Consider the following 27572-nt stretch of genomic DNA (forward strand, 5'->3'; position numbering starts at 1 on the left):
AACAAGCTTCCATCTTATGGTGTGGCAACTGTTTTTAGTAACTGGTTATCCAGTTTTCTCTCTGATCACTCACTGAGGGTGATGGTAGATGGCTCTCTGTCTTCTAACTTCTTCACTAATGCCGGTGTCCCCCAAGGTTCAGTTCTGTCCCCCACTCTTTTCCTCTTGTATATTAATGACCTTCTTCCATTGACTGGAAATCCTGTCCATAGTTTTGTCGATGATAGCACATTGCATTCCACTTTCCATTTTGAGAAACCTTGTCCTGCTCAATCAGTTTCAACTTCTCGAAAATCTGCTACCAAATCCTTAAATGCCGATCTTCAGGTGGCAAAGACAACTTAGTTGATTTCAACCCTTCTAAAACTCAGTCTTGTCTTATATCTCGCAAAACGGATACTTCTGCTCCTATGCTTATCTTTAGTGACACTCTGATTTCTAGGCAAAATGATATATCTCTTTTGGGGATTACCCTGACTTCTAATCTCTCTTGGCACAAGCACATTACAAATATTGCTTCCTCTGCATCTAAAAAACTTGGTTTTCTCTTTTGCTCTCAGCGTTACTTTTCTTCCAAACAGCTGCTCACTCTGTATAAATCGCAAATCCGCCCTGCCATGGAATATTGTTCCCCACATCTGGGGTAGTGCCCCCAAAACCTCTCTCAAGCTTCTTGATTCCATTCAGAAGAGGGCAGTTAGGTTAATTAATGATTCATCTCTAACAGAGTCTCTCCACTCGCTTTCTCATAGACATACTGTTTCTGCTGCTTGATCATTCTCTACCACCCTAAGGGTAGTACCACACAGTTGGTACGTTTTTTTTTTTTTTTTTTTTTTTTTGGTTGTTGGCGCATTGGCTTCTGTGGCCATAATGCACCTCCCAAAGTTTCTGCATTTTAGCATTAGCATTAGTAGAGGCATATGATGCAAGAAAGCAAGCTTATTCAGCATCAACCAAAAAAAAAAAAAAACCACTACTCCCATTTCACCCCTCCATTCGTTCGAAATACCTGTCCAGCTGAGCCTTAAATTTGTTTAGGCTATCAATTTCCACGACAAGGGATGGAAGTCTGTTCCACAAACCAACTGCCCGCTGGCTAAAGGCAAATTTCCGCACATCTATCCGACATCCGTCCTTCCTCAATTTGAATTTATGCCCTCTCAGGTGATTATTCTGAGCAAGAGGAAGAATCCCATCGGCATTGAGCATGCTCAAGCCATTCAAAGCCTTATACACCTCTATCAGATCACCTCGCCGATGCCTAGTCTCCAGGCTCTGTAATTTGCAAAACTTAAGCCTTTCTTCGTAAGAGCAACCCTTTGTTCCATTCACTAATCTTAGTTGCCCTTCTCTGTACTCGTTCCAGCAGCTCTACATCCTTCTTGAAATGAGGCCTCCAGACCTGTATACAGTACTCAAGGTGTGGCCTGACCAATGCCTTATACAATGGAATAATCACATCCCTGTCCCTGCTAGAAAAATTCCTGTATATCATTGACAAGACACCATGAGCTACTCTTGCAGCTCGTCTGCACTGCTCAGAGAACTTCATATCTGCCTGCACAATTACCCCCAGGTTCTTTTCATTCTCTACCACTGTCAGCGTAGTACCACAGAGTTGATACGTTGATCTGGGGTTACTGTTTCCCATATGTAGTACTTTACATTTGTCAATGTTAAACTTCATTTGCCACCTCTCAGACCATCTGCTCAACCTTTCCAGATCCTGTTGCAGCAGCATAGTATCAGTAGTGTCCTTAACAACCCTGCCAACCTTTGTATCGTCTGCAAACTTTAGCATTTAACATTAGCATTAGTAGAGGCATATGATGCAAGAAAGCAAGCTTATTCAGCATCAGCCAAAAAAAAAAAAAAAAAAACAACCACTACTCCCATTTCACCCCTCCGTTCGTTCGAAATACCTGTCTAGCTGAGCCTTAAATTTATTTAGGCTATCAACTTCAAAAACAAGCGATGGGGGTCTATTCCACAAACCAACTGCCCGCTGGCTAAAGGCAAATTTCCGCACATCTATCCGACATCTGTCCTTCCTCAATTTGAATTTATGCCCTCTCAGGTGATTATTCTGAGCAAGAGTTAGAATCCCAGAGCATGCTCAAGCCATTCAAAGCCTTATACACCTCTATCAGATCACCTCGCCGATGCCTACTCTCCAGGCTCTGTAATTTGCAAAACTTAAGCCTTTCTTCGTAAGAGCAACCCTTTGTTCCATTCACTAATCTTGTTGCCCTTCTCTGTACTCGTTCGAGCAGCTCTACATCCTTCTTGAAATGAGGCCTCCAGACCTGTATACAGTACTCAAGGTGTGGCCTGACCAATGCCTTATACAAGGGAATAATCACATCCCTGTCCCTGCTAGAAAAATTCCTGTATATCATTGACAAGACACCATGAGCTACTCTTGCAGCTCGTCTGCACTGCTCAGAGAACTTCATATCTGCCTGCACAATTACCCCCAGGTTCTTTTCATTCTCTACCACTGTCAGCGTAGTACCACAGAGTTGATACGTTGATCTGGGGTTACTGTTTCCCATATGTAGTACTTTACATTTGTCAATGTTAAACTTCATTTGCCACCTCTCAGCCCATCTGCTCAACCTTTCCAGATCCTGTTGCAGCAGCATAGTATCAGTAGTGTCCTTAACAACCCTGCCAACCTTTGTATCGTCTGCAAACTTGGACATTAAGCCTGATACACCATCATCAATATCATTTATAAATACAGAAAACAACAATGGACCCAACACTGAACCCTGAGGAACTCCACTAATAACATTAGTCCACGTTGAGCAGTGTCCATTGATTACCACTCTCTGTCTTCTGCCACTCAACCATCCCTTGAACCATAGCAGCAATTTGCCTCCAATGCCACACTTCTCCAATTTGTGCAGCAGTCTTCCATGCGCAACAGTATCAAAAGCCTTTCTAAGATCCAAATATATAATATCAAAGTTATTCCCTGCATCCAGCTCTTTCGTGACTACATCATAGTATCCAATCAAATTGGTCAGACAAGACCTGCCCTTAACAAACCCATGCTGTGTCTGAGCTATAACTGAATTTTTGTCCAGATGATCCTGCAGTGCTTCTTTAACCAGTGCCTCCATTAATTTTCCTGGAACCGAAGTTAAACTAACAGGTCTATAATTACTTGTGTCAGCCTTTGATCCTCCTTTGTGAATTGGGGTTACATTTGCACATCTCCAGTCCATGGGTACCTCCCCTGAGTCCAAAGAAGCTCTCATAATTATAGCTAGGGGTTTGCTTACTTCCTTTGCTGCCTCCTTTAATATAACTGGATAGATCCCATCCACCCCGGGTGCTTTTTTTATGTTTATCCTCAACAATTTCTCCTCCACTTTCCTCTCAGTTATTAGAAAATCAACTAGCTCACTGCCAATGTTTACTTCACCTACGACATTCCCCTTCCTGAATAACTCCTCATGTGTGAATGTAGATGCAAAATACTCGTTTAGATTGTTAGCCACCTGAGCTGGATCCTCAACTGTTGAACCATCAACATCCAGTGGACCAATCTGATTCATCCCTTTCCTTCTTGAGTTTAAATAGGTAAAGAACTCTTTTCTGTTTTTCTTTGCATCCTTTGCCAAGGATTTCTCATAATCTGCCTTTGCCTGCCTAATCTCCTTTGTGACTTGGTTACAGACCAACGTATATCAACGTATAGGCTTCCATATCACCCATTAATTTGTATGTATCCCATGCATTTTTCTTCTCTGCCATATGTCTCATTAGTTCATCTGACAACCATTTTACTCTGATCCAAGCCTGAGGCGGGATTGAAACCCGCAACCTTTGGGTTGCCAAGCAGGCACTTTACCCACCTGGTTGGCCCAGTCGGCAGTTGGTACATTCCTCTGGGGTTACTTTACCCAAATGCAGTACTTTGCATTTGTAGTTGTTAAATTTCAGTTGCCACTTCTCAGCCCATCTGCCCAAATTTTCTAGATCCTGTTGCAGTAGCACACTGCCATTACTGTCATTAACAACCCTGCCAACCTTTGTATCATCAGCAAACTTCGACACTAAGCCTGATATACCTTCATCAATGTTGAAACAGTTCTTCAAAATTGGCATCATTGCCAAGAATGTGTAACAAAGTTAACGGTTCCTGCAAGTTAGAGGGCTAAAGCTGAATTTCCAGATACTTGACTGTTGAGGACATTCAATGAGGATATATTTGATTGTTAGCTGAGATTGGCAGAAAGAACACCAAGGAGGGTTCACTCCTATAAGCAAATATAGATGAGTTGGAAGGGAATAACTGATGCAGAATCTTTTCAGAATCACTTCATCAGAGCTTGCTGGAAATGGTGGTTATGTTATTTAGGGCAAATTTTACTGCATACAATTCTGCAGTATAAATACTGCATTCGGTTGGAAGAGATACAGTCAGTGGGGGGGGGGGGGAGAGAAGAAACTGCTGCAACACCTACAGCCACATCTGTTTTGGAGCTATCAATGTAGATATCTAGTTTCTCTGAGTTTTCCAAGTTACACGGCTTCAAGTAGCTGTTTGCTAGGTCGAATTTTCCCCACCTTAGAAAGAAATTGTCACAAAGAGGTGGGAATTGAATCCAGGGAGATTCAGGAGTAGAAACATCTTGGAAGATAAGCTAGATTACTGTCCCATCTGTGCATGAGTTCTTCTAATTGAAGTTCTTCCATGAAACAAAAAAAAAAGTGCATAGATTTATTGTGGTATGGCATGGTATATTTAGGATCAAACAGGTACTCCAAGCTGGGGTAAGATAGAATACATTTAATTTTTGCCGCATAGTTACACAGTCGAGATTTTCTCCTGAGGTGCAGAGGTTCATTTGCCTCAATATAAAAGCTGTGGACTTGGAATACTGTGTTCAAGTATGGAGACCGCACCTAAAGAAAGACATCGAGCTTCTTGAAAGGGTGCAAAGACGAGTAACTCGCCTGGTGAGATCGGCAAAAGGGTGTCCATAAAGAAAGACTTCGAATATGTGGGTTGCAGAGTTTGGAAACTAGACACCTTACAGGAGATTTGATTGAGGTGTTTAAGGCTGTGAGAGGCATCAGTAAAATGAATGAGGACAGAATTTTCAAGGTTATAAATGATGCTAGAACTAGGGGATATAAATTCAAGTTATGTCAGGAAATGTTTAGATTGGACTGCAGGAAGTTTTATTTTAGCCAACGAGTTATAAATTACTGGAATAAGTTGCTTACATGGGTGGTAGAGGCTGACAGTTTGGGGAAATTCAAAGGTCATCCGGATAGTACCTTCGGGTCAGGGAAGCGCATAGGATGATAGGTTTAATTTACTTTTCTTTTACTAATTATTATTATTTATTTTTATTTATTTTTTATCATTGTTTTATTTGGTTTTTTTATAAGCCATAGGCTTTCTTGCACCATGCAGTCATTACTAATACAACCATGCTAAGGGCACTATGCTGGATGGTATGTACATATAATAGTGAACTTTCCTTTGTGGAATCAGAACCACGTGATCAATAATCCAAGCAGGGCCAAATTAAGGTTCTATAGAGTATTCTACAATATCACTAACTCTTACCCCTTGCAGACATGACTTGGCCCTATTCCAACTATCCTTATTACACAAAATATTCCCTAGAGAGGGCGCTGACTCTCTTTAAAAATTACAGCTGTGAATTACAGGCTCCGAAAAAGTGATAAGCGTTTGCCATTTTATTTACCTAATTGTTATTTTATATTGAACTTTATAAGTTGCCATATAGTTCTAGATACGCTGGTCATTTTTATTTTTAATTTAGATAAGAGTTTTTGTAGATTACTACTTAATATGCCGACCGGCTAGCCGGGTAGGTAAAGTGCCTACCTAGCAACCCAAAGGTTGCGGGTTCGAATCCCACCTCGGGCTCGGATCAAAGTACAGCAAAAACCTTGGGAGGTGCATTATGGCCACAGAAGCCGATGCGCCAACAACTACTACCAAAAAAAAAACTACTTAATATACGTAAAACCGTTGTTTCGTTCAAATCCTGCAGCCATTGTTTTTGTATAGAGTGGTAGGGAATTCAAATTTTTAATCGTGGTAACTAGGTAGCTCTAACGTAAAATTATATGCATAATTCGCATTCCTGCATTTTGGATTCTATTAGATAGTGTAGTATTGAGAATTATTTAATTAAATTTATTGATCTTATTAATTTAAAATATCATGCCCCAGTTTAGAGCAGAAAAGCAACAGGCACAAAGTGACAGGAGTGCTGTGACTCGGGGGAGAACTGAGGAGAGGGACGATTCTCCAACGCATCACACAGCCTAAAAAAATTTGCAACTTGTGAAATGTTTGCTGAATTATCTGGAACGGAACATGATCTAGCCAAGGAGGATGTCTTTGTGTGTGCCAGGTGCAGAGAGTGTCTAGAAATTAGGAGTCAAGTCAGCGTTCTGATGGGCATCTATGAGAGCTTGAGGTGTAGGGTAGATGCCCTCGAAGGAATTAATATGAGGGGCTTGTCAAACTCTCAGCTGCCCAACTCAATGCCAGAGCTCACTCCTGGGCATCAGGCAAAACAGCGGCAATCTCCAAGGCAGAATGTGCTGGTCCCACAGGAGTTAGTTATCGTCGGTGACTCTATTGTCAGGGAGACGGGGAATATATTGGGTAAAAAGGATAGATGGAATAGGACCAGGGTATGTCTGCCAGGGGCAAAAGTTGATGACGTTGAAAAGCATATATCATCTTTTAAGGGCACAAAGAGTGCCCTTAAAAGGTGATATAAGGGCACAAAAAGTGATATTGTTGTCCAAGTTGGCACTATTGGAGGCTTGAAGTGGTGAATCCCATGTTTATTCTCTAGAGCAAAGTTTCGGCATCTCCCTCCCCCCATACTTCTCCTTCAACCCATGCACGGTACTAAGTACTATAGGTTTTGATACCTTTTGTGTTTGGGGTTTTCATAAAAAAAAAATAAAAGAAAAAAACTAATGATATTAAGAGTAGGAGACCGACGGAATTACTTAAAAAGTATAAGTCAATGCTGAAAAAAAGCCGTGAGTTAGGGTTGAATTTAAAAGTGTCTGCCATTCTGCCCAGACACGATAGGAGGGAGTACATGATGAGACCCTTGTATAATTCTCTATAGTAGTCTTCTGCTATTTGAATTATGCCTTCTCTGCTGTTTATAAGTACACCATCGCTATTCTTCAGTTTCAGTATCATTTGTCTTTCTGTATTACTGCTCATGGCTACTGATTTAAATCCTTTGTTTTCCCTTAATGCTTGTTCTACTTTTCTTGTGTTAAATCTTCTTATGACCTCTCTGAGTCTCTTTCTAATGGCTTTGCATAACTCAGTATACTCAATTTTCTACCTGTCAGTGTTTTTCTTCCTCTTCATTTGTCGTCTTCGGTTCATTGTGACAAGTGTTTCTTGACTAATTTTTTCTTCTTTGGATTTCTTTTTCCCTATAAGTTTCTTGGGCTTTATCACTTTCAGAAAGTTGTAATATTCCTCGTCGATATCTTGGTCCTGAGCAGTCTGCAGAAGCTCAAACTTGTTCTTAAGTTCCAGTACATACTGCTTTTTCTCCTCCTCTGTTATCTCAAAGACCTTTGTATTATTTACTCGAGTCAGTTTTTTCCTTTCCTACATCTATATCAAGTGTACATCTTACCATTCTGTGATCACTTCCAACATTTACCTTATTCAGGATGGTAACATCATTCACAATATATCTTCTGTTAGTGAGGATGAAGTCGACTTCATTAGTTGTTTATCCATTTGGACTCTTCCATGTCCACTTTCTGTTCACCCTTTTCTTGAAAAAAGTGTTCATTACTGACAGTCCTTGAGATTCTGCAAATTCCATAAGTCTTTCACCTCTTTTATTTATTTCTCCAATTACAAAATTTCCTCTTTCTGCGCTGTGTTGCCTTTTTCCAACCTTAGCATTTTAGTCCCCCATAATAATAGTGTAGTGGGTTTTCTGCTCATCTAGAAGACTCTCAATTTCAGTGTACATTTCTTCAACCTCTTCATCATCATGGCTCAATGTTGGTGCATAAATCATTATAATCTTTAGCTTGTACCTCTTAGAAATCTTGAGTATTAGTCTTGACACCCTTGGTGATGTACTTTTGAATTCCAAAATGTTGTTTTTAAAATCTTTATGGATCAGAAACCCAACTCCACCTTCACTCCTTTCACTGTTTCCATTGGTGTACAGCAGATTTCTACTTGATAAACTTATAAGTGATTCATTTCTTCTTCTTGTTTCAGCCAAACCGATGATATTCCAATTCACATTTTCTAATTCCTTTTCCAGCTCTAATATCCTGTCTTCACCGATGAGGGATCTTACGTTATAACAGGCCAAGTTCAGTTTCCGTGCATGGCAGCCTGGTCGTACCCAGAGATTCTTAGCACCCTCTGCTTCCACTCTGATCCTCTCGCTGCTGTAAGAGGGAGAGTGAAAGCTGCTGGGGACTGAGGGCCATTTGCTTTGTCGTGCTGTCATATGCTGGAGGGTTTGGTCTTTTCCTCTTCACGCTGACCAGGCGTCTTGAAGAGAACCACTCTACATGTTCGTTGCCACCTAAGTAACAGGGCTTACCATCAAGAAGGTGTGCATGAGTGGGTTGTAGGGAGGCATGCCAACTGGACTTCTCCTAAATCTTCTGTAATAGAGAGATATTGGATCCATCAGTGTTTTAGGCTGAGTGTCTGATAACACACAGGATACCTGTTCCCCTCTAAGCCCTATCTACCCTATCCTTCCTAAATACATTATACAAGCCGTACTGAAACTCATCATCCCCAATTTCTGGGTGGCACCACTTCTCCATAAGCCCTATTATGTCCGCGTTACTTGTTTGTTTTAAACAGCAGTTTGAATTTGCTCATTTTATTGACGACACTTCTAATATTACTGTATAAACAATTAAGACTTACTGTTCTTGTATATTTAACAACCCTAACACAACCCTTGAAGTTTTTTAGGCTCTCCTCCCTGGCATTAGCTACCCGCTCACTTGAAACGTCTCTGCCCCCCAGATCATCTAGATAATATGTCCAGTTGGGATAACAGATAAGAATGGCAGTGTTACTGCAACAAGATCTAGAAAATTTGGGCAGATGGGCTGAGAAGTGGCAACTGAAGTTTAACATTGAAAAATGCAAAGTATTGCATATGGGTAGAAGTAACCCCAGAGAAACGTACCAACTGTGTGGTATTACACTTAAGGTGGTAGAAAATGAAAAAGAGCAGGGAGTAATTGTGCAGTCAGATATGAAGTTTTCTGAGCAATGCAGACAGGCTGCGAGGGCAGGTCGTGGGGGGTGTTGTCAATGATATACAGGAATTTTGCTAGCAGGGAAAAGGAGGTGATTGTCCCTCTGTATAAGGCAATGGTCAGGCCACGCCTCAAGTACTGCGTGCAGGTCTGGAGGCCTCATTTTAGGAAGGATGTAGATTTGCTTGAGTGTGTACAGAGAAGAGCAACAAGATTGGTGAGGGGAATGAAAGGATCCTCTTACCATGAGGCTTAAGTTCTGCAAATTGCAGTGGCTGGAGACTAGGCACCTGCAAGGTGATCTGATTGAGGTGTATAAGGTCTTGAATGGGTTGAGCACGCTGAATTCTGATGGGATCCTTCCACTTGTTCAGATTACGAACCTAAGGGGGCATAAATTCAAATTAAGGAAAGACAGACGTACAATAGATGTGTGGAAATTTGCCTTTAGCTAGCGGGTGGTTAATTGCTGTGACAAACTTCCATCTGTCGTTGTGGAAGTTGATAGGTTAAATAAATTTAAGGTGGAACTGGACAGACATTTGGAGGGAATGGTGTGATTTTTTTTTTTTTTTTTTTTGGCTGATGCTGCATAAGCTCATACACTTGCTTTCTTGCATGACATGCCACTACTACTTCTCTGATACACACACACACACACACACACACACACACACACACACACACACACACACACACACACACACACACACACAATTATATACACACACACACATACAAGTCAAATGAATCTCTTTTCTACAAAGAAATATTTTAATTTACTTAAATTGAAGTTTGACTAATTACTAAATGTGCTATTTAATATCAAAACAGCAATAATTCAATTATAACAAAAACACAACAGGCAATTTGTACCTTTCTGTCTGCAAAGGCTAACCAGCGTGCACCCAGTGCTACTGGATTAACATTTGGTCCTGGAGATGGATAGCAGCCTTAAAAAAGAATTGATTTTATCAGAAGAAAGACTTAATAGCCTTCAATAAATTAGTAACTAACTTTTAATGGAAAAAAATGAAGTAACTTAGATGAAAAACAAAACAAGATTTGACAAAACAGAAAGTTACATCTCCCAGAGTTTTCAGTTCCAGCACAAAGGAAATAAAGAAATGTTAAACAATAACGAAATAAAAATTATTCCAATTAATTTTTCCTACTGTCCATTATAAAATACAGAGCTATATAAATAAAAATGAAATCTAAATAGCAATCATTAAAACTATAACAAAGAACAGTTACGGACAATTCTTTTTCACTTAAGATAGGCTCTGGTTTATTCTATTTCAAATGTTATATGGTCTCCCACCCCCACCACCCATCTTTTACATGGCCTTTCAACCTCTCATCTACCTCTTGAATTATTGCTATGGGTAACTGCTATAAGTTGATTTAAAACTTTTTTTTTTCTCTTTAATGATACTAATTCCCCAAATTTATCCATTTAGACATATTCAGATTTATGCATTACCATTAACCTTTTATCTGACTATCTTAGAAATAGTAGAAAAGCATCATTCTGTATGTAGCTATAATGGCAAACTGAAGTTTGCACATAAAAGTATCTCATATTATGAAGCACGTTTTTTTTTTTTTATGTACCTTCTTATTTGATTATTGGTCTGTCAAATTTATAGAATTCAAATATAGTCATGTTTATTTGTTCTATTATTTTAATACCTTGTATAAGGAAGAAAATTTACTGCATAGTATTTTAAAAATGCTTTTAATAATGACAATGCTATTTAAAAAAAAAAAAAAAAAAAGTGATGTATTAAAAACTGCTTTTACTCTAATTTTGCCTAAACAGAGCAAAATCAGTCTTTAATTTCTTAAGAGGGGTTTGGTTACACTTCTGATAATACTGTCTGCTTTGTGTGAAGTAGAGAAATATCCGAAAATTATCTGTGATCCCTTTAATAAGTTAAAGATCGATTTCATTCTATGCCAGCTGAAATGCTACCAGCTACTGTCACAGAAAACAACAACATTAACAATAACTGATAGTACTTCTTAGTTGTCTTTCTACTGTTTAATGTTATTAATGCACCAGTTGATACAGAAACACTACCTCTGGTGTGGTACTAGATACATTTCAACATCTTTTACTTAGATTTCAGAAAAGCATTTGACTCAGTCCCAAATGACAGCTTACTGTATAAGCTGGGTTGATACAGCATAGAAGGTAGAGGGATGTGATTAATGGTTACTCTACCGACTGGGCTAGCTTAAAAAGCATGGCTTCACAGGAACCATTACTAGCATTTTTTTTTTTTTTTTTTTTTTGAAATTCTTAAATGACATTGATGAAGGGATACAGAATATAATGTTGTTGATGTCAATATCAGTGGAGTTAACAATCAGTGCTATGCAGTGCTTCTTCAGGATGACTGTTTGACCTGAGAGAGAGAGAGAGAGAGAGAGAGAGAGAGAGAGAGAGAGAGAGAGTTTGTTGTTGTTTATTTGTAGGCTTTATGATGCAAGGACAGCAAGGCCACAATACACCTAACTATAGTGATGTTAAGGGGGGATTGAAGGGTGACACGAGTAATTACAGACCAGTTAGTTTAATTTCTGTTCTGGGTACAGAAACATTTGGCCCAAAATGGGCTAAATGTTTGTTTCACTTAGGTTTCCCTTTTCCTTTCTTTGGAAAGAAGGGTTTCCCATGTCCATATCCTCGTTAGTGAATAGTTCTAATACCTGTTCATCTTGCTGTGAGCTATCTTCTAAGTCCATGCTGTCTGTTTGGTTTGCATCAGAAGTGGGTACTGTAGTGATTCGCTGTGGGGTGGTATCTGGTTGTACAGTAACCGGAATATAAATATGCTGGTTACTGTACAAATTTATAGCTTTACTTTTTTTGCTTGCTGTTTGATTTGGTGGAATGGTGGCCAATACTGACTTTGCTCAATCAGATAGTGATTCATTTGGTGGTGTGGTTACCACTGTTTGGGTTGCAATTGATATTTGTTTTTTGATTACTTGAGCATAGCTTGGTTTATTAGCATTCAGGGCTGGAAAGGACTTTTTGGCTTCTTGGTAGGTGACATTGTGTTCAATTTTGTACTGCTGTACATTTTTTTCCCATTTCCAGAGGGGACACCCCTTGGAAAATGCCAGATAGGCTTCTCTGCAGTTAGGACAACTTGCTGTAGCAAGTAGCAAGGCTTTTGTGGATTTATTGGATGATTGTTTTCTACATCAGCATGTTCGGGAGGCAACTAGAGGGAGTAATACTCTTGATTTGATTATCAATAGTGATTCTTCATGCATTAAGAATCTGCAGATAAATGAACCACTTGGTGGCAGTGATCACAGTGTGCTGAAGTGGGAGTTACTCAAAGAGGTAACTACCATTAGGGGTAAAGGGAAGGGGTATTGCTTTCGTAAAGGCGACTACAATGGACTGAGACAGTATTTAAATTCTATACAGTGGGATCAACTGATGATATTGCCAACAGCAAATTCAAAATGGGAAGCATTCAAAGAACTTATCGTGGAAGCTACTAGGCTTTACATACCAACTAAGAAATATTGTTCAAGGTTTAGGCCTAAATGGTTGTCAGATGAACTAATGAGGCATATGGCAGAGAAGAAAAATGCATGGGATACATACAAATTAACACGTGACACGGACGCCTATGATAGATACAAGTTGATCTGTAACCAAGTTACAAAGGAGGTTAGGCAGGCGAAGGCAGATTACGAGAGATCCTTGGCAAGGGATACGAAGAAAAACAGCAAAGAGTTCTTTACTTATGTAAACTCTAGAAGGAAGGGGATGAATCAGATTGGTCCACTTGAGATCGATGGGTCAACTGTTGATGACCCTGCTCGGGTAGCTAACAAACTAAATGAATATTTTGCATCGACATTCACACATGAGGAGTTATTCAGCGAGGGGAATGCCAGAGGTGTATTCAACTCTAGCAGTAAGCTAGAGAATCTTGTAATAACTGAGAGCAAAGTGGAGGAGAAATTGTTGAAGATAAACACAAGAAAGGCACCTGGGGTGGATGGGATCTATCCAGTTATATTAAAGGAGGCAGCAAAGGAGGTAAGCAAACCCTTAGCCATAATTATGAGAGCTTCCTTGGACTCAGGGGAGGTACCCATTGACTGGAGATGTGCAAATGTGACCCCAATTCACAAAGGGGGATCAAAGGCTGACACAAGTAATTATAGACCTGTGAGTTTAACTTCTGTTCCCGGAAAATTAATGGAGGCACTGGTGAAAGAAGCACTGCAGGATCATCTAGACAAGACTTCAGTTATAGCTAGGACACAGCATGGTTTTGTTAAGGGGAAGTCTTGCCTGACCAATTTGATTGGATACTATGATGCAGTCACAAAAGAACTGGATGCAGGGAATAACTTTGATATTATATACTTGGATCTTAGAAAGGCTTTTGATACTGTTGCACATGGAAGACTGCTGCACAAATTGGAGCAGTGTGGCATTGGAGGCAAGTTGCTGCTATGGATAAAGGGGTGGTTGAGGGGGAGAAGACAGAGAGTGGTAATCAATGGACAATGCTCATCGTGGACTAATGTTATTAGTGGAGTCCCTCAGGGTTCAGTATTGGGGCCTTTATTGTTTTCTGTATTTATAAATGATATTGATGATGGTATATCAGGCTTAATGTCCAAGTTTGCAGACGATACGAAGGTTGGCAGGGTTGTCAAGGACACTACTGACACTATGCTGCTGCAACAGGATTTGGAAAGGTTGAGCAGATGGGCTTCGAGGTGGCAAATGAAGTTTAACATTGACAAATGTAAAGTACTACATATGGGAAACAGCAACCCCAGAGCAACGTATCAACTCTGTGGTACTACACTGACAGTGGTAGAGAATGAAAGGGACCTGGGGGTGGTGGTGCAGGCAGATATGAAGTTCTCTGAGCAGTGCAGACGAGCTGCAAGAGTAGCTCATGGTGTATTGTCAATGATATATAGGAATTTTTCTAGCAGGGATAAGGAGGTGATTATTCCCTTGTATAAGGCAATGGTCAGGCCACACCTAGAGTACTGTATACAGGCCTGGAGGCCTCATTTCAGGAAGGATGTAGAGCTGCTGGAACGAGTACAGAGAAGGGCAACTAGATTGGTGAATGGGACAAAGGGGTTCTCTTACGAAGAAAGGGTTAAGTTTTGCAAATTACAGTGTCTGGAAACTAGGCACCAGCGGGGTGATCTGATAGAGGTGTACAAAGCCTTGAATGGTTTGAGCATGCTCAATGCTGATGGGATTCTTCCTCTAGCTCAGAAAAATCACCTGAGAGGGCATAAATTCAAATTGAGGAAAGACAGATGTAGGATAGATGTGCGGAAATTTGCCTTTAGCCAGCGGGTGGTTGGTGGGTGGAACAGACTTCCATCCCTTGTCGTGGAAGTTGATAGCCTAAATAAGTTTAAGGCTCAGCTGGACAGGTATTTCGAACGAACAGAGGGGTGAAGTGGAAGTGGTTATTTTTATTTATTTATGTTACTTTTTTTTTTTTTTGGCTGATGCTGCATAAGCTTGCTTTCTTGCATCAAATGCCTCTACTAATGCTAATGCTAATGCTGTTGTTGCTGTGCATTCAGTATTCATGTGCTCAGTGGATCCACATGCAGCATAGGCAGCTGCGGATCTGCAGATTAACTGTGAGTGCCCAAACTTCTGGCACTTGTAGCAACGTAAGGGGTTTGGAATGTACACTCTAACACGGCAGTTAAGATAACTTGCTTAGCTCGTTATTGGTGGTTTAGGGTTAATAAAAGTGAGTATTATGTTTCGAGTAGGAACAAGTATGCCGTCCTTCTCTGTCATTATTCTTCTGACACTGATGACTCCTTGGTCTTGTAGTTTCTGTTTTAGCTCTTCATCTGACAGAGTCATGAGGTGCCATTCGGTAATGAACCTTCTTGACGTGTTCAAGGGAAATGTGTGGTGAACCTGCAACAGAAATTCCAACAAAAGTTTTTAGTTTCAGTAGTTAGCATTAGCCAGAGGCATACGATGCAAGAAAGCAAGCTTATACAGAATCAGCCAAAAAAAAAAAAAAAAAACTCCCATTTCACTCCTCCATTCGTTCCAAATGCCTGTCCAGCTCAGCTTTAAATTTATTTAGGCTATTAGCTTCCACAACAAAATATGGAAGCCTGTTCCACCAATCAACTACCCACTGGCTAAAGGCAAATTTCTGCACATCTATTCTACAATTATCTTTCCTCAATTTGAAACTGTGCCCCCTCAGGTTCTTAGTCTGAGCAAAAGGAAGAATCCCATCAGCATTCAGCTTGCTCAACCCATTCAAGGCCTTATAAACCTCAATCAGATCACTTCGCAGGAGCCTACTCTCCAGGCACTGCAATTTGCAGAACTTAAGCCTTTCTTGGTAAGAGATCTTTTGTTCACCCTCACCAATCTTGTTGCCATTCTTTTTGGGGTTTTTTTTTTTTTTTTTTTGGTTGTTAGTCGTTGACACATAGGCTTCTGTAGCCATAATGCACCTCTCAAAGTTTTTGCATTTTACTGTGATCCAAGCCTGAGGCGGGATTCGAACCAGCAACCTTTGGGTTGCCAGGCAGGCACTTTACCAACCTAGCCAGCCCGGTCGGCGCCCCTTCTTTGTACTCGTTCTAGCAACTCTACATCCTTCCTAAAATGAGGCCTCCAGACCTGTACACAGTACTCTAGGTGTGGCCTGACCATTGCCTTGTATAACAAGGCAATCACTTCCCTGTCCCTGCTAGCAAAATTCCTATATATCATTGACAAGATTCCATGACCTGCCCTGGCAGCCCCATCTGCACTGCTCAGCGAACTTCATATTTGACTGCACAATTACTCCCAGATCTTTTCACTTTCCTGAGTGTAGTACCATACACTTTGTACGTTTCTCTTCGGTTATCACTACCCATATGCAGTACTTTGTATTTGTTAATGTTAAACTTCAGTTGACACTTCTCAGCCCATTTTCCCAACTTATCTAGATCCAGTTGGAGTAGCATATTGTCATTACTGTCGTTAACAACCTTGCCAACCTGTGTATCTTCTGCAAACTTGGACATTAAACCTGATATACTTTCATCAATATCTTTGATAAATATACAAAACAACAATGGGCCCAACACTGAACCCTGGAGAACTCCACTAACAACATTTGTCCATGAAGAGCAGTGTCCATTGATTACCACTCTCTGTTGTCTCCCACTCAACCATCCCTTTATCCATTATAGCAACTTACCCTTAATGCCATACCTCTCCAATTTGTACAGCAGTCTTCCATGTGCAACAGCATCAAAAGCTTTCCTGAAATCCAAGTATATGATATCCAAATTATTTTTGGGATTCAGTTCCTTTGTGACCACATCATAGTATCCAATCAGATTGGTCAGACAAGACCTCCCTTTAACAAACCCATGCTGTGTCTTAACTATTACTGTAGTCTTGTCTAGATAATCCAGTAATGCTTCTTAACCAGTAATTCCATTATTTTCCCCGGAACCCAAGTTAAACTAACAGGTCTGTAGTTACTTGTGTCACCTTTTGAACCCCCTTTGTGAATTGGTGATACATTTGCATACCTCCAGTCCATGGGGATTCCCCTGAGTCCAAGGAAGCTGTCATAATTATGGCTAATGGTTTGCTTACTTCCTTTGCTGCCTCCTTTAATATAACTGGATAGATCCTGTCCACCCCAGGTGCCTTTCTTATATTAAACTCAACAATTTCTCCTCCACTTTTCTCTCAGTTATTACAAAATCACTTAGCTTCCTGTTAGCGCTAGATAAACTTCTGACACTCCTCTAATTGAATTACTCCTCATGTGTGAATGTAGATGCAAAATACCCATTCAGTTTTCAGCTACGTGAGCATGATCATCAATAGTCAACTCATCTATGTTAAGTGGTCCAATCTGATTCATCCCTTTCCTTCTAGAGTTTACATATGTAAAAACTCTTTGCTGATTTTCTTTGCATCCTTTGCAAAAGATTTCTCATAATCAGCCTTCGCTTGCCTAACCTCCTTTATGACTTGATTGCAGACTAGCTTATATCTACCATAGGCTTCTGTGTCTAATAATTTATATGCATCCCATGCATTTTTCCTCTCTGCCTTGAGTCTCATCAGTTCATCTGACATTCATTTAGCCCTATACCTGCCTTTTTTTTTTTTTTTTTTTTTTTTTTTACTACCTTGAAGCGTACTTCTTCTTTGGATGAAAAGCCTAGTAGCTTCTATGATTAATTCCTCGATTGCTTCCCGTTTAGAATTTGCTGATGGTAACATCACCAGTTGGTCTCACTGCATGGAATTTAAAAACTGTCTGAGATCACTGTAGTCACATTTACAAAAGCAAAATCCATTTCCTTTACCTTTGATAGTAGTTACATCTTTAAGTAAATCCCAAATCAATACACTGTGATCACTGTGCCATCTAGTGGTTCTTTTATCTGCAGAATCTTAATACATGAATAATCACTGTTGATAATCAAACCAAAGAGTATTACTCTCTCCTGTTGCCTCTTTAACATGCTGCTGTAGGACATGGTCATCCAAAAAAAATCCACAAAAAAGTCTTGTTACTCTGTGAGTGATCAACCCACAAATTCAATCAATACCTAGAAAGTTAAAATCCTCCATTATAAGACATTCTGATTTACAGGACCACTGTATTTCTCTGTGCAGCTGTTTGTTGAACTCTCCTGGCTGCAGATAACTGTAAATATAACAAGAAATTTATTTATTACTATTATAAATAAATTTCATTTAATAATAATTTTGCACACATGCGTGTTTGTGTGAATATTATAAGTGTTACATATTAAGAATATGTAACAGAATAATACTGTCTTATAATACATAATGCAGCAATATTACCTTATAACATGTTATACAGTAATACTTGTATCATGACATCATTGTAGGTATGAATCTATTTTATATGAATCTGCAAAAAACTTAGCCTGAAAAATTCAACAGCAAACTACAGTATTCAGAAAAAGTCGTGAAACCATCTGTAACAGATCTAAGAAAGTTTTGGAAAATAACGGTAATGATTTGGAACTAATAATGAAAATTCCACTTCACCAGCTTTGCTCTGGAAAGAAGGAAACAAGTTCAAGTTTGGTCTCTACTATACCAAACAACATTAATCTAAAATTTAGGATGGGGGGTGTGAAAGTGCACAATAATTCTAAAACTACTTCCTTAAAATCAACTTCTAAGTAAATTATTACAGATATGATACTTACTGGTTATTTTTAATAAATCTTTGAAGGTACAAGTGTCATAGACTGCAATTTCTTCTGGAAATGTTACAACAAGAACCCTAAAAATTATAAAATATAATTTATATACCTTTAAGAATATAACTTAGATTTTAGTTTTACATTTTATAGTACAGAGATACTAGTAATAACATGTTAAATACATTAATTACATTAAAGGGGAAAAATAATAAGACCAAATACAGTTTAATAGTTTTAGTTTTACTGAGTTCACTAATGAAATATATATACCTTTAATGCAGAAAAGCTCTGAAATTTGAACATTTGGATATGTTTCTGGAATCGTAAATCCAAATGCTAACTTCAAATTGAGAAATGGGGAAACACTGAGCTGACAGCTACTGCTCATTAAAACTATGGCATGACTATTTCTATCTATTGCTCTTTCAACATCACCAATGCACTGCAGTAATACAGAAAATGTAAAATGTTTAATTTCATGAATCCAACCAGCCTTAGAAACTGTAACATATTCTAATGTGAAATGGAGTGGCTTGTGTTAATTTAAAATGTGCTTTGATAATTAAAATTATAATTGCAGATATTCATTATTCAGTTAAGTGTAAATATGAACTAAAATAAAAAGGTTTTATACTTCTGCAGAGAAAGTATAGGTACATCCAAATATTAAATACATCAATAAGTAAAAGTTAGTCACCAGTTTAGGATTGGAATATACATTCAAAAATTGTATGTTTCAAAATGTGTACAAAAGAAACAGAAAATTTTATTTGGAGAAAAAGACATGCAATTTAAAGACACCCATAATTTAAAAAAAAAAAAAAAAAATACTTTATAGTTCCTTTTTTTGTATATTACTTTATAAAATATATATTTTTTTTATGCTAGAGTAAAATGTTGGTCATGCTAGTGGGATCTTAGAAAAATGTATGTGATGCTGTTATGTCATTATTAAAATGCAGGCTTGGATTTCCAACTTACACTCTCATTTCTGACCTCTTTTAAGAAAGAAACAAAAGAAAAAAAACTGAACTGTGACTCAAAAAGAATGCTTGGCACTTGGAGGCTTTTGGAAGAAAGAGGTGGATTACAGATGCTAATTTAATGACAATACTATCAGAAATATTTGCAGAAAAGGCATTCAGCAGAAACTGAAAGTGAAGTGATTTTGTAAGAAAGGAATTTTGTCATTAATTAAACTAATTAATCTCTTTTGGATAGAGTATAGAAATTTGAGAGTTTTCAGGGGCACTGTTCCAGATAATAACAACAACAAATCAGTTTATTGCTTCTTCTAAATCACCTCATCATGTTTATTCTTAATATAGGATCAAGAAACAATGAACAAACAGAGAGAGAGAGAGAGAGAGAGAGAGAGAGAGAGAGAGAGAGAGAGAGAGAGAGAGAGAGAGAGAGAGAATGAGAATGCAAAGCATATACACAATAATTAGGTACTCCAAAGGGAATCTAGGATCTAGGAATCAAGGATTTAGAAAATAAATACAAAACAAACACAATGCAAAAGCAGGTCCCAATACATCCATAAATGTGGAGGGAAGGCTACAATTGATACACAGAATGTAATATTGTATTAGAAGATGAAATCCACACATAATACATAATCTGGTGTAGATACACCATATGGTGTATCTACACTGATATTATATAGTTAATTACCAAAACTCATAAGAAATTATGCCTTGTGCATTTCATCTTGTAATACATTATTATTTATACACCATTTGGCATCTCTCATATTGCGGAAATAACTTCGCAACTGTGATGACATATTGCATTACCAGGGCACCTGCCCACCCACTTATGATGAAGCCAAATAGCTATATGAAACGATTGTCTGGGTCAGTGGTTTTCAACCTTTTTTTAATAATGGCACCCCTAAGTAATTTATTTTATTTTGCGGCACCCCTACTCAATTTTCTCAATATATATATATATATATATATATATATATATAATATTAAAAAAAAAAATATATATATATATATATAATATTAAAAAATATATATGTTATATGATATTTATTACAATAATATAATTATAAAAATTACATTTCATAATACAAATTATATATATACAGTATATAATTTTATTCTTTATATAGAGGTACTAAGTAAACATCAATTATAGATCACCACAAAATTAAAAAAGATACTGTATACCCTTTTATAATGAAATAAACATATAAATTAAAAAATAATAATAAGTTTAAGTAACTTAAACCCAAATTACGTGGCATCCCTGGAATGTTGTTGCGGCATCCCGGTTGAAAACCACTGGTCTGGGTGGTAGTATCCACTGAAAATAAATAACAGTAGTCTTCTCTACTAGAGAAGCGCTATTTATTTGAAGTAGTGCAATACCAGCTATCTCATTGTGAAGGCACCCACAATATGAGATACTATTAAAACGATACCTTTTACACTACATACAAAGTTCAAATTTATGGGTAAACTATGGTGTATCTACACCGATATTATATAGAATGTAATATCACATATTAAGATAACATTTTGAAGATACTGAACAAAACTATTTGACTTGTTTGACATAAAATTATTAAATGCAACTTTACATGAGTGCTAGGCACCTCCGTAGCCAGGTGGGCAGGAGCAGCAGTGCATAGCACACGCTTCTTGATTAGACTGGGGTTCGAGCCCATGACCACAAAATACAGAGAATGCAGAAAGGTCAGGGAATAACCACCGCATATCCCTGGAGCAATATGGCCTTAGTTGCTAATGCTCCAAAAAACCAAATAACAACAATAAATGAGTGCTAACAGCATACTCCATCCTGAAAGGCCATGAAAGATTGAAGTGGACATATCTTGAAGTGAGGGAGCATTTGAAAACTATCTCAGATCTGACAGGCAATTTTCACTTGTCGCTTATTTCAAGATATGCTGACACAACTATCAACCTAATTTATTATTGTCTTTTCTTACATCTCTCTTCAAATGCTTATTTACTCTTTACTGAGTTTAGGGAGGGTTTTTTTTTTCTTGTTTCTTAATCTATTAGTAATGGCTATGATTTTTTAATAAATTCTATTAGATTCATTGAGGGAATATACCATGCAAAGAGATCCCAGATGTTTGGATAACCATTATTAGACATCTTACAAAAAAAGGATCCTGTTATGTTAATATGGAAGTATGCCATCATGTATTTCAAGAAATGGCTTGAATACTACAACAAAGAGTACTACCAAGATTGTTCCTCTGTGAGATATACCTCCTATGATATTGTTCTCATACGCATTGTTCTTTATGCAAAGTATAGTACTCGCCCTATTTATGAACATCCAACCTTACAAACAAGAATTTTTGAAACAAACTCAAAATGATTTACAAGCTATGTCCAATCTTATGAACTTTTACTCAACTTCAACAAATACACAGTAAATTACTTTCTGAAAATAACATGAATGATAATAAGAATGATAATGATAAAAACATTTCAACATTAATATATTTAGTTTATACTATATGTACATGTATAGTATGGTACAATTTTCATTTTTAATGGAACTGAATGATTAGAATAGTCACTATCTGAGCAAAGTTCATCCATAGCTATTTCTTTTTCATAGCAACAGCACCTCAAGTAAAAATTTTTAAGACCACTTAGTCTTAATACTAATAATAAAATGTTGACAAGTGATACTGTTTTGTATGGTGCAGTGAATGTCAGTATAATACAGTATGGTAACAGTATCATCAGATAAATGCGGATCTAAATTACCTTTCTTTCCCCCTAACTAACAGTTTCTCTGAACCCTTCGGGTATCCTCAATGATACTGGCAAAAATTATGCACCACCTTTGTTCAAATGAATACGATCTCTACAAAACAGATTCCTTCTACATACAAAAGTGAGCCACGCTGACAAAATATAGTAAAGTACAACAGTTTCTCATAAAATTAGTGTTGCTATTTTCTTTATTTCTCATTAAATTGGTATTGAATTGAACATGAACGTTTGTGAGATAATGGCCATGAAAAATTTGAGAGGCTACAAATAATAATAAGTATTTATTTAGGTTTGATCAATTTAACATATTCTAGCCACAAAAGGAGATATTAAGGATTCTGTTTATTGTGACATTCACTAGCTTTGTCTAGCACAGAAGATGGTTTACTGGATATTTATTTTGTAATACAAGTACACCATTACTATGACTGAGAAAGATCACATAATAAATTAGTGCACAAACTGACATCTGGTCACCTTTCACCAGACAATTGCCAGATTTCTAAATGAAACCTTATCAATGTTGGTACTTCCTTATCTCTTATAGTGTCGCATAATACCAGTATACTATTTTCACTCTGATAATACTGTAATGTACATAGAAAAAAGTGCATTAAATAAAGAATTTTATAAATCAATAGTGCCCTCACATCATTTATAGTGAAACAAAGATAAGAAATTTTCATCTCTTATACTAAAAGCTTAAGTTACAGTAAAGAAAAAATTTACAGTAACAAAGGGGAAAAAATTTTTTGCCGCTTATCTATCTTCCCATTATATCAATTATATACACACGAACCAAAACATTATGACTACCGGCCTAATAGCGTGTTAGGCCACCTTTTGCTGTGTAACCACTTGCACCCAGCGTGGTACTGACTACATGAGACTGCAGGTATACTCTGGTATCCTGGACGAGCTAGACCTATAGTTTTGCAATGGAGCAAGACACTGACATAGCCTGGCAAATGCTGCATTCCACAAATAAATGTTGAATGGGAATAATGTTGGGCGAATATGGTAGCTGGTCCATGAAATGCTTGTATATGATCCTCATACCAGTCCTGCACAATGCAGATTTTGTCTTGTGAAAAGAGTCCAATACCATCTGGATACACGGTCACCAAGTAGGGTAAAACTTGATGGTCAGTCAACATGGGCACATGAACAGGTCACCAGTTCCATAAGTCAATCCTCAAGAGCATCTCCTGGATGGTGTGATTGGAAATGTTTTTCTGTGCACCCTGGTTGTAGTCTGCCATTAATTGAGGGATTGTGAGCCGCTTGTTGTTCTGGACAGCAATGCCAACCACTGTTCACCTCGACTGTCAACCAGTGGTGCAATCCTGGCATGTTGGGTGTTTGTGTGTCCCTCTTCATTACAGCTGCCCTCCTACAGCCAACAATGCCTGAGGTTGCTGAGATACTGGCTCCCACCTTCCTAGTGCTACAAATCATTCCAGTTCAAACTTCATGAGGTCCTTCCCTTTCCCCATTGCATGGGCTTCATATCGACAAGCACTGCATGTGGCATCATTATATATGCTTTGCCGGTCAGTGACATAACTTCTAGATGCTATGGAATGTGTCTACTCGTAGAAACAGGGGTGGTCATAATGTTTTGACTTTTGTGTGTGGGGGGGGGGGGTGGAGATTGCTTCCAGTTCTTGAACTTTTCATTTATGAACTACTTTTCAAGAATATACAATGTTCATAAATTAAAAGATCAATACTCTTCCACCTTGGTGATTTTCATAAAAACTATAAATGTTTTGTGATACATGGAAAAAGATCTTAAGAAAGATCTTAAATGATAAAAACTATGGTGTTAACACCAGCATTAAATAGCAACTGAGATGTGACCAATATTTCTAAGGTAATAATTAGTAGTGGCAAATAATGCAATAAAGCAAGCTTATAAAGCATCAGCAAAAAAAAAAAAAAAAAAAAACTTCCCATTTCACCTATCCATCCCATCCAACAGTTTGTCTAGTTCTTCCTTGAATTTATTCAAGCTATCCACCAACCACACACTGCCTAATGGCAAATTTCTGCCCATCTATTTTGCAAACATCCTTCCTCAATTTTAATTTACACCCTCTCATTGCATAGTCTGAACAAGAGGAAGAATCACATAGTCAGAGCAAGAGGAGGAAGAGATAGTATGAATTTGAGATTTGTACTGGCAGTTGACCAACAGTGGACACTATGAATCGAATCAAATGTAGTCTACAGACTACTGTTGAACATAATCAAAGATCGGTAACCAATTTATTTTAAAAAATAAGAATAAAAGGCACATTTTATTTATTTTACTTTATTTTATTTTAAAAGAAAAATGTTTTCATTGTGAACATGTTTTCACCAATAAATTGTACTTTAAGTGCTAATATAAGACCATCCAACATTTTCTGATGAAGACCCACAAAAAAAGGGTTATAACATAAGGCCTCCCCCCCCCCAATGTACCAGAATTTATTTTTTAGTTAATAAACATATAATCTCAAATGCAGAGAAGTATCCATTTACTCCCATAACACTTTAATGAATAAAAAGTAATACAAAAAAAAACATAACTTATTGCTACATATAATTTTTTATAATATACAGTATTCTGTAATTACCTTTTGTTACATAAGATATCAACAACTGGAATTTTGAATTTAATACAGTGGCACTGATCCCCCGTTTTCAGTGAAACAATGCTTAATGCACAGAACTGTTGACCTGCACTGAAAAAATAATAATAAAAATACATAATGAATAAAAATTAATAAAATTAATCAAAATAAGATACAAGCACAAATTACTGAAAATACTTATGCTCCATTTAATACATTTACTGCTCCCTGAATGCAAATTACCACATCTTTTGTAACCACATCATAGTATCTAGGACTTACAATACCGGGATTCCGGTCATTTTTTTCCGGTATTGAAATACCAGTATTAATAGAAAAAATACCGGTTTTTCGGTACTAATTTTTAAAAAATAATTGTTTATAATTTAATCACATAAAGGTTATGTTGTTGTTGTTTTGGGTTTTTTGGCACAAGGGCCTCCTGGGCCATATTGTGCCTTTTCTTTATTAACTTATGACTGAGTTATTAATATAATTGTTGTCAGAGGCCATTATATACATTTATGCTCTTCAAGTATCGAAACAGTGCTTCAAAATTTGCATTATTTCCCAGTATGTGTTGTAAATTTAAAGGTTCCAACAGATTGGATGCAGAATAAAAAGTGGATTTCCGGTTACTTGAATAATTAGGGCATTCTATTAGAATATGTTTGATTGTTAGCTGAGTCTGACAGAATGAACATTGAGGTGGGTTTTCTCCCATAAGCAAGAACAAATGAGTTGTATATGAGTGTCCAATACGGAGTCTTGCCAAGATCACTTCTTCACGTCTGCTTTTCCTGAAACTAGAAGTCCACAACTGAGGTTCTTTTTTAATCTGAAACAGTTTATTATTTACTTGTGTTTGCCACAGATTAGTCCATTGAAGCCTACATGCTGTTTTAATAGTGGATTTATAATCAATGTGTGGGACTTTCAGATGATAGAGTGATCTATTTGTACGATGTTTAGCAGCATGATCTGCACTTTCATTACCTGGGATGCCGACATGCCCAGGTATCCAGCAGAAGGTAACCAACTGTTTAGATGTTTGATATTGGTATAATTGAGACCGTATCTGTTTCAGAATGGGATGTTGGGAAGAAGTAGTAGATTGAATGGCAGTGACGGCACTTAAGGAGTCGGTGTATATAAGAGCTTTTTTGATTTGCTGTTTGGTTATATTATCTAGAGCTAGTTTTATTGCATACAGTTCTGCGGTATAGATACTGCATTCTATAGGAAGAGACACAGCTGTTGAAAAAGCAGAAGAGATTGCTGCAGCACCTACAGCTTCATCTGTTTTGGAGCCATCTGCATATATGTGAAATTTCTCTGCGTTTTCTAAGGCGTGGGCTTTATGCAGCTGCTGGAAGTTGTTGTTTGGCAAGGAGCCTTTTCTCCATCTCAGAAAGTAATTATCACAGAGCGGTGAGTAATGAGACCAGGGTTGTTCAGGAGGAGCTACGTCTTCAAGGATATGCTGGAAGTTAATATTCCAACTGAGCATCAGTTCTTGCAATCTAATACCCGCAGGGCGGTTTTCATTAGGTTTATTACGATATAGCATTTCATACTGAGGGTTAAACAGGTATTCCCAGCAAGGATGAGATGGAATACTTTTTATTTTTGCAGCATAGCTACATAGTAAGGATTTTCGTCTAAGGTGTAATGGCGGTTCATTTGCGTCAATATACAGGCTATGGACTGGAGATGTCCTGAAGGCACCTGTGGCTATCCTTAGGGCACTATGTTGGACAGTATTTAGACGTAGCAAGGAATTGTTTCTTGCAGAGTCATAGACAGGTGACCCGTAATCTAAGCGGGACCGGATAAAACTTTTATAAAGATGTGTGAGGGAGTGTCTATCAGCACCCCAGGAGTTAGATGACACAGCTCTTAAGATGTTTAATTTCTTTTGACAGGCCGTTCTAAGGTAGGCTACGTGATTGGAAAAATTAAGTTTACTGTCTAGATATAAACCCAATAAACGAAAATTGTTGGTAAGAGGAATCCGATTGTTTTTTAAATATATTTCAGGATCTGGATGTAATTTTCGTATTTTACAGAAATGAATTGCAGTCGATTTATTTTCTGCTAATGAATAGCCATTTCGTTGCGCCCACAATTCTATTCTGGCTATGGACATTTGAAGTTGCCTTTCAATGGAAATCATGGTTTGTGACTGGCAAGAGATAATCAGGTCATCGGCAAACATGTATGATTCAACTGTTTTTGGTATGTCTTGTGTTATATTTGTAATTCTTATTGTGAATAGTGTTGCACTCAAGATGGAACCCTGCGGTACACCCTCCTCTTGTTCAAATGATTTGGATATAGCGTTCCTATATCTGACCTGAAAAGATCTGTAGTGTAGGAAATTTTGTATAAATTGTGGTAACTGCCCCCTCAGACCGAATGATCGAAGATCCTGAAGGATACCATATCGCCAAGTGGTATCAAACGCTTTCTCAATATCGAGATTGACCATAACCAGATGTTGTCTCTTGATGAAAGCATTGCGGATATTTGTTTCTGCTTTAATCATCACATCTAAGGTTGAGTGGTTTTTCCGAAAACCATACTGATTTCGGTTTAGCAGATTGTTTGTTTC

At 37.8% G+C, this 27572-nt stretch overlaps 1 protein-coding gene across 1 annotated transcript in view; it reads right to left on the bottom strand.

The window, feature by feature from the left end:
* The window catches only part of LOC150085143 (BCAS3 microtubule associated cell migration factor-like), a 345830-nt gene that overhangs the window by 189169 nt on the left and 129089 nt on the right, over window positions 1-27572 (bottom strand). Inside the window, exons 7-9 of the mRNA XM_090373846.1 lie at window positions 24962-25069; window positions 18568-18644; window positions 10180-10256 (exon numbers count right to left, since the gene is read on the bottom strand). Of these exons, the coding sequence (XP_090229972.1) occupies window positions 10180-10256; window positions 18568-18644; window positions 24962-25069 (262 nt within the window). The remainder of the gene's footprint in view (window positions 1-10179; window positions 10257-18567; window positions 18645-24961; window positions 25070-27572) is intronic.

Source organism: Mastigoproctus giganteus, chromosome 5 (assembly GCF_048544385.1).
Source record: "Mastigoproctus giganteus isolate SK-2022 chromosome 5, ASM4854438v1, whole genome shotgun sequence".
Lineage (NCBI taxonomy): Eukaryota > Metazoa > Arthropoda > Arachnida > Uropygi > Thelyphonidae > Mastigoproctus > Mastigoproctus giganteus.